Here is a 7,411-nt window from a genome sequence, read left to right on the forward strand (position 1 = left end):
CCCCCCCCTTACCACCCTGGTACCCAACATTTTGCAAGCCACCCGTGTTTGCTCTCAGATCCTTGAAATACGGATCCCATCTCCTTGACGATTAAAGCGATGTGGGAAGTTTAAAAGCGAAGAGTATGCATGTTATTTTGCCCTCTGCATTTATTATTACCCGACTTGGCCCTACACGCCCCCCATAGCTTCCCCTCTGTCTCACCTGTTGTTCGCGGTGCTCACGGTCGCACCCGGCGCGGCACGTCGCGTCGTCGTGTTGGTCAAACAGCGCCCCGCCGACAACTCCGCGTCCGCGGCAGACCGCGGGGCCCGCGGCCCGCGCCGCCGGCACGCGAGCGTTGTAGCGCGGCATGGACCCGGCGCGTCAGAGCCGCTCATGGATGCGATGGAGCCGGCCCAACTGCCGCCGTTGGTGCGAGAGAGACCGCACGCGTGACGGCGGAGTTTGGTGTGTCGCGCATCTCACTTGCTCCGCTTCTCCAGGCGGCCACCATACCCGCCGTGGGGCGCGGGCGGGGTGGTCGGCGTCGCCACCGCCCGCCGCCCCCATAGTGAGAAGTGATGGTCGGATCACAATCTAAACGGCATCATTGACGGTAATCACGTACTCGGCGTGTGCTGCGTACGAGAGAGGGAGATGACTCACGCCGCTTCTGCGTGTCCTTTTTCTTTACAGAGTGATGCCATCGGACACACCGCCACTTAGAGCGTTACGTATGCGCAGCGGCGGCGGCGGAGGGCCCGGCCCGGCCCGCGGGCCCGCGCTGCGCCAGGGCATCAAACTCGGCCGCGTCCGGATACAGGAGCAGGAGCGCGACGGTGCGCTTGCCGCCAGAGAGATAGCGAGGGCGCCACCCACTCGAGGTGAAGGGCCACCCGCCGCGAACGCAGCCCGGCCCGCTGCAAGTACGGAATGCTTCGGGAGAGTAAACAGCGAGCCTTTGTGGGCGGCCCGCGCCGGCGGGGAAGGACCACTCGGCGCGAGCGTCTCCTTTGTCGACCCCAGCATGGCAGGGTATCGGGTCGATTTGCCTCTGGTGTGCGTTTAGGATTGGATTGTGCCATTTATGCAACTTTGCCAAAAAAAAATTGTTCATTGAAAACGACGAGGAACTGGAGACAGGGAATGAAAACGAGGGCTTCATACAGGCAATCAGTGTTTTAATTCAAAGTATGAAAGGGAGAAATTAATCAAAGCAAAACAAATTCACTGTGACTGATAAGAAAGGGTGACCATTGACAAAGGACAAAGACTGAATGGCAGGAGCTGACAATACAACCTAGCTAAGACCAATGAACAAATCAAATTACAATCGTAGTTCACAATAAGGAGACTGTATAATAAAAGATGAAATACAATCAGAGGGAATGATACTGGACAAATGGAGTAGAAAATGGATTTTTAAAAAAGGACTTTAGGAATTCAAAATTAAGTAGTAGCACTGTAAAAATTGATCAATGTGTCAAAATTTAAAACTTTGTTGAGGAAAATAAAAATGTGAACAGACTTAAAATACCCTTAAGAGTTAGAAATGCAATTGGTCATAAAATGTTACAATTAAGTGAAAAGAGGCATACATACACAAACTAATGCCAGGTAAATAGAGTTAATGGCAGTCACATTACTTAGAAGAGAGCACAAATATAAATTAATTTCATTCAATTACAGGCCTGTTTAGAGTAAACAAAGTATAAATAGACTATTAAGATACAACAAATTACTGAAAACAAGGTATTTCAATCAACAAATACTTCAACAATTGTTATAAATTCATCAATGCATAGTCAACAGAAATGACATATAGTTCAGCATATTTCAGCAAGTCTTTAAATGACTAAAATTTGTTAATACATCTGTAATGCCTAATGCAGGACTTACAAAAGAATTCTTGAAAGGACACAGCCTAACACATATGCAGCTCAAGTCTGCACAAGACAAATTAATTGTATGTCTGACAAGCTTAAAAGCTTGCAATAGGAAATTCATTATCACTTTGCAATTATGGACTAAACTCAGTAGGCCCACATTGAAAAATTAATTAGTTACCCTGGGAATAAAATTCATTAAGTCATAATCACCAGGTAACAGGACAAAGTTACATTTAATAGATACAAACTTTGAAACTAAATAAAAAAAAAAAGAAACAACAACAAATTGACACTTAACTTATTAAATATGGAAAAAAGAAAACATATATATGGTTGGATTCAACAAACAAAATCCAGACAAAAAGAGAGCTATTTATATTAAAAACAAAAACAACAGAACTACACTACTCAATTAAAATTTTTGTTCAATAATGACATGAGCTGGCAAAGCTCACAACTCTAAAAAGATTATTTCACTCTTTAAAAGCATATGACTTCTTTTGAGAAGTTAAAATATTTAAATATATAGCCAGATAATATGAATACCTTTGAGGAGAACAATCAAGAAGGTAACATTGAGCAAACTTACATAACTATTGTTTCTAAGAAATACCTACATATTGTGCCTCCACGACTAACAGAGGCAAGGTACATACAGATTTGACTTGCAGACTAATGACAGAAATTCAACAACGACGGTAAGCTAAAGTTCGTGGTCTATCTGCCCACTCTTTGACAATAGGTTTGTGGAATTGTTTTTCATCATCGGAATGAATTTGAGACCAGCACATCTCACAGTAGTACTGTAAAAAATAATTTTGAAATTTATAATAAAGCACTAATACACTTAACTAATTGCATGTAGTGTGAAACACTGAGCTTACCTGAAGGCAAATGAGGTTCCCACAAAAGTATGGTCCACTTCTTCGGCTGTCTATACATTGATCACATAGTTGGTCATCAAGAACAAATGGTTTCACTTCCATCTGTAAACAATATATCAATATATTAACAAAAATTCCATTTTAAAGATATTTAAGATACTCTTTGCACAGTATATGAAATTGGTTACTTACTCGTTTCCTCTGATCAGGCATCTGAACTTCTACAAATCGTACTTCAATAGCTCTGAGATAGCTTTCACGGGTTGTGAAAGTAACACGGGCTGCCCCCTTGGGATACTTGAGATCTGGGTCTGTGTCAATGCCAGCACAGCATACATTGCCAAAAAGTTCATTCATCAAGCAGGCTAGCTCAACTGAAAAGAGGAAAACAAAGATCATTCAGGTAAAATAAAATAAAGTAAAATAAAGTTTGCTATATAGAATATAGTTTAATTGAATGCACTGTACCTGCTTTGAATGGTCTAGGGACACCACCAACAAACACAGTTTTCCGCGGGTCAAGGGGAACCGAGTCATCAAGTGTGTACTCAGCATCAGCAAGACTCCATGGGCGTATCTGCACAAGCTTGTTTGGTTGGAGATGTGATGACACACTGATGTACAGCTGAGGCTGTAGAGTTAAAACTGGGAGTTGAACAACAACAGGGGGCTGTGTTGATAAAAGCCTCTGAGGAATGCCATCGACCTGCGCAACCAGTGAATGTCGACTCCTTTCTGACATACGAGGCATGTCCGCTGGTTTTTGGATGCAGGAATCAATGAGCAATTGAACTGACTCTTCCTCCTGTGAACCAAAGTTACATTTGAATTCATCAGCACCACTGACATACACTGAAAGCCAAACCGATTGAGACAGGTGTAGCAGGCGAAACTCACTTGAAAGATGAGGAAGGCATAGCCCCTTGGAGGGAAATGTGGCCTGGTCTCTCCTTTCTGAGGCCAATTCACTGTCAAATGGCCAAAGCGTCTGAATGCTGCATAGATCTCCTCTGCAAACGCAAGTCAAAGATAACATTGGAGATCACAAGCTTCAGCAGTTCTCAAACATGGCAGAGGGGGGTGGAACAGCAATTAACACTTAACACTCACTTTCATTAATGTCCGGTGGTAGCCCGCCGATGAATACTTTGCGAGAATACTTTTCCAGGCGCTCCAAGCGGCCAAGGCTGTCTTGAAATCCAAGCCCCATCATCATGTTGCTGAGGGAGGGTACGGTGGGTCCAGACAGAGGGCAGGGACCCTTACTGTAGACCACCCTTGGCCTCAGGTAGCTGCCGTTGGCCGAGAAATTGTTGTTCAGATTCATGTTACCTGAACGGGGGGCAAAACGAAACGTAAGATAACGTGAGATGGGATGAGCCAACGATGGCAAAGCCAACTGTTCCAAAGGCTGAGTCCGGCGGGACGGTGGACGGCGCAACAATGGGGATGCAAGGGAGGGAGCTGGAGGGAGCGCGCGGGACGTCTTGGGACGCACTTACTTCTGTTCTGGTCGGTTTCCACCGGGTATCGCCAATGCGGAGATGGTGGCATGACGTAGGAGGCCATCTTCAATAAAATTCACAATTTGAGATTGTTCGGATTGCGCCAAACTCGATCAGACTTGCAACGGTCGTAAGCTTCGGCCCAAATAATCCGCCCGTTGTGCGTTTGTTTATTGGTGCTCAGACCCGGCTACGCGCGGGAAACAATATCCGTTTCCGGCCGCACAACTATCACTAGATCACAGAATTACGGGAAAATGGTTGATTCACAGACGGATGGCTCTAATTGGGCCAGAAAATGTATCAAAACGCCTGCAAACCGAGTTTATCCCGTGAAAAGTTACTGGAAAACTTTTAAACTGATACTTCGGACTGACCGTTGGAGCTTGTTGTGGTATGCAGTCTGACCACATTCACAACTTGGAACCACAGGATATTTACCCTCCGTCTTTTAAAAATTTGCCATTTGAAACACTTTTAAAATAATAGAAACCGTTTTTGAAACAACAAAGTTTTACTAGTTCAAAATTGGAAAGGAAAAATGGCAAAAACTATTTTTATTTCCCATAGGTTCAGTTGGCAATGAAAATTTTGACATTTCCCGCGTCTCGCCGTGCAGTGCAATCGGCAATTTTCAAAACAACAATAACGTTTTTGATTTACTTTTACCTACAAAACTGACTTAAATTCGTCTTGAAACTTTAGCTATCATAATTTTCCTGCGTCGCAACCCAACTTGTCCAGTGACATCAGAAGCGTCGTTTACCAAATCGAAATTTCAAGGTTCACCCTGCCTGCGGTGGAGAAGTTTTCTGCATGGTTATGGGTAAATACATGAATATTTTCTCCGTTTTAACGACACATTTTTTGTGAGACAAGAATTTATTTATTAATATAATGTATTTCTTCTGTTTATTATAATATTCTAGTTCTAGTGACGAATTTGAAATGCGTTTAACTTGCATTGTTTGTCGAGAGCTCCTTTTACCATGCGAAGATGTCAATGTTGCTCCTTGTGGACACTTCTTCCACTATACTTGTTGGATTGGCTGGCTTGAAAGGTAATGTAAATGTGTACCAATCCATGTTTTTCCTAAAAGATTTGTGTTACAGTATAAGTTCTAAATTCTGTTAACAGATCTAAAACATGTCCACAATGTCGGAAAAAAACCACAGAAAAACAAATCTTTCGACTGTATTTCAACTTGGCAGAAGGAGAAGGAGAGGAAGTTGAAGATGCAGCTGCAATGAACAACAAATTAGATTCACTTTCTTTCAACCTTCGCCTGAAAGAGAAAGACCTATCCAATGCTAAAGAATTGTTGGAGAAAGAGACCAGTGTAAATGAAGGATTAAGGTAGAAAAAAATAAAAACTTACTTTATGTTATAATTGGACACTTAATTAATCAAATTTTTCTTTAATCTTTTTCCTTAGAACTGAAATTAAGAACTATAAGAAAAAGATGGATGATGCTGTGACTCAACGGCAGTGCTTAGAGTCAAAGATATCGTACCTTCGCATGCAAGCTAAGGAGACAGAGCAGGCTAAAGCACAGGTGGCATCACTTAAAACTAAGCTCGATAGACTTGAAAGGTTATTGTTTGTTTTCATTTAAGTACTAACTTTGTTTACTCTTATTGGTTCTCCTGGAGTTATATCTTTTATCATTTTTATCTCCTGTAGAATGGACACTATAATCCATGGCAATATAAGTGACGTTGAACAAGTTCTCGAATCCACCACATTTACACAGGAAGGAATGCGTAGCCTTGCGTTGTTTACTTCAAGCCTCAAAAAGTAAGTCGAACCGAAATGTTTATCTATTTGTCTTGTTTTCTGGCATTACCACAATTTCTCACATCAACTTTTTTCTACAGAGCTCTTGAAGAAACCAAAGAGCGAAGAGAACAGTTGAAAGAACTTCATAATGCAGATAAGTGCACTATGCGTAAACTGAATCAAGAAGTCAAAGAACTAAGAATTAAACTTGAAATGGCCACTTCAACCATAGAGTAAGGAAGAGTTTATTTAACTTACAATGACAAAACAACTCCTCTTACTGTATGTGTGTATCTATATGTAACGTTTCCTCATCCAGGCATCTGGAAAGTGATGTTCGTCATCTTGAGCAAGAGAAGAAAAGTATAACAGGAAAACTTCAAGCTCTTGAGCGGGCTGTTCTCTCCCCTAGTGCAGATAATATTCGTGACAACGCCCTTCGGAGAATTATTGCTGAAAGTCCTGCCCCAGAGTACTTAAAAAGATTGCGAGAAGAAGATGAAAATACAGAGGAAGACAGCAATCTTACTCCTGTTCAGGTAAAACCTAAAATTAAAAAATACCATATTGTTTTCTTTGTGTTGAGAACTGTTCTCTTTATGTTCTAATGTCTGCACAGGTTGGGCCAGGTAGAAGTTTTTCCTTTTCTCAGCCTGATGCTGAAAATACACAATCACAACAGGCCAAGAGATTGGAGTTGGATGGCTCACCTGCTTTGGGAGTTAGGCCACTTATTGTTAAAGGCTCTGGTGTGCCTCTGAAGAAAACTCAGTCAATGCCAGTGAATGGCCCATACAACAAAATGACAATTTTTAACAAAAGACTGCAACCAGGAAAGCAAAGTGCCCCTCTCCGGCCTACATCTCAGTTTGGTGCAGGCTATGATGGTCTTGGCGGTCATTCCCACCCTGATGATTTTCCCAAACCTAGCCCTAAACCATTCAAAAAAGCTAAACCAGCTCCAACAGCTACTCTGTCAAAAGTTAAGAAACTGGTTGCTCCAGCTGGTGTACCAAAATTAGACCAATTTGCTGGTTTTTTGAACTTTGACTAATAACAGTTCAATTCAGTCAGTGATATGTGATAGCTTTGAAATATTTTGGCAAGTTTTTCAAGAAGTGTATTATTTAATGTCCCTTTATAATTTGAAGCAAATGTGATCCTACTTATTGTTAGAGCCCCGTACCGACATTCCTCTTGGCATGGTGTTATTGGCATGTATGAGGCCAGTTATTTTTTTAACTTAGTCAGTTATTTTTTTAACTTTGGTATCAACTTATACAAGTAGAAAAGTGAATCACTGTGGCCATGGCTGTGTGCCTGTTTTTAATTTTAAGTGTTGCCTGTAATCATATTTTTTAAATAATAG

General features: G+C 41.9%; 3 protein-coding genes across 3 annotated transcripts in view; 1 reads left to right on the forward strand and 2 right to left on the reverse strand.

The window, feature by feature from the left end:
• Positions 1-540, reverse strand: part of LOC113204707 (uncharacterized) — a 3,923-nt gene extending 3,383 nt beyond the window's left edge. Inside the window, exon 1 of the mRNA XM_026419973.2 lies at positions 206-540. The gene's annotated coding sequence lies outside the window, so the exon portion shown is untranslated. The remainder of the gene's footprint in view (positions 1-205) is intronic.
• Positions 541-1,147: 607 nt separating this feature from the next.
• On the reverse strand, positions 1,148-4,638 carry LOC113216776 (cytoplasmic polyadenylation element-binding protein 2-like). The gene is made up of 7 exons (XM_026436601.2): positions 4,259-4,638; positions 3,867-4,088; positions 3,654-3,766; positions 3,225-3,561; positions 2,949-3,130; positions 2,757-2,858; positions 1,148-2,675 (listed from the first exon to the last, which is right to left on the reverse strand). The coding sequence occupies exons 1-7, from the start codon at positions 4,323-4,325 to the stop codon at positions 2,559-2,561; spliced, it is 1,140 nt and encodes a 379-aa protein (XP_026292386.1). The 5' UTR covers positions 4,326-4,638; the 3' UTR covers positions 1,148-2,558.
• Positions 4,639-4,847: 209 nt separating this feature from the next.
• On the forward strand, positions 4,848-7,405 carry LOC113204717 (E3 ubiquitin-protein ligase TRAIP). The gene is made up of 8 exons (XM_026419984.2): positions 4,848-5,087; positions 5,191-5,322; positions 5,400-5,618; positions 5,698-5,856; positions 5,947-6,060; positions 6,141-6,275; positions 6,362-6,581; positions 6,662-7,405. Exons 2-8 carry the CDS (start codon positions 5,210-5,212, stop codon positions 7,094-7,096), a joined length of 1,395 nt encoding a protein of 464 aa, XP_026275769.1. The 5' UTR covers positions 4,848-5,087; positions 5,191-5,209; the 3' UTR covers positions 7,097-7,405.
• The last annotated feature ends 6 nt before the right edge of the window (positions 7,406-7,411 follow it).

Source organism: Frankliniella occidentalis, unplaced genomic scaffold (genome assembly GCF_000697945.3).
Source record: "Frankliniella occidentalis isolate FOCC.00 unplaced genomic scaffold, Focc_3.1 Scaffold7, whole genome shotgun sequence".
Taxonomy (NCBI): domain Eukaryota; kingdom Metazoa; phylum Arthropoda; class Insecta; order Thysanoptera; family Thripidae; genus Frankliniella; species Frankliniella occidentalis.

What these genes read in the sequence shown, in the direction of transcription:
- LOC113216776 (XM_026436601.2), bottom strand. Translation starts at nt 4,325, where the DNA reads ATGGCCTCCTACGTCATGCCACCATCTCCGCATTGGCGATACCCGGTG. An exon ending in ACCACCGGACATTAATGAAA is followed by an intron (nt 3,767 to 3,866) that starts GTGAGTGTTAAG and finishes TTGCGTTTGCAG; the next exon opens with AGGAGATCTATGCAGCATTC. An exon ending in TGCCTGATCAGAGGAAACGA is followed by an intron (nt 2,859 to 2,948) that starts GTAAGTAACCAA and finishes TATTGTTTACAG; the next exon opens with ATGGAAGTGAAACCATTTGT.
- LOC113204717 (XM_026419984.2), top strand. Translation starts at nt 5,210, where the DNA reads ATGCGTTTAACTTGCATTGTTTGTCGAGAGCTCCTTTTACCATGCGAA. An exon ending in AAGCTCGATAGACTTGAAAG is followed by an intron (nt 5,857 to 5,946) that starts GTTATTGTTTGT and finishes TATCTCCTGTAG; the next exon opens with AATGGACACTATAATCCATG. An exon ending in ATGGCCACTTCAACCATAGA is followed by an intron (nt 6,276 to 6,361) that starts GTAAGGAAGAGT and finishes TTCCTCATCCAG; the next exon opens with GCATCTGGAAAGTGATGTTC.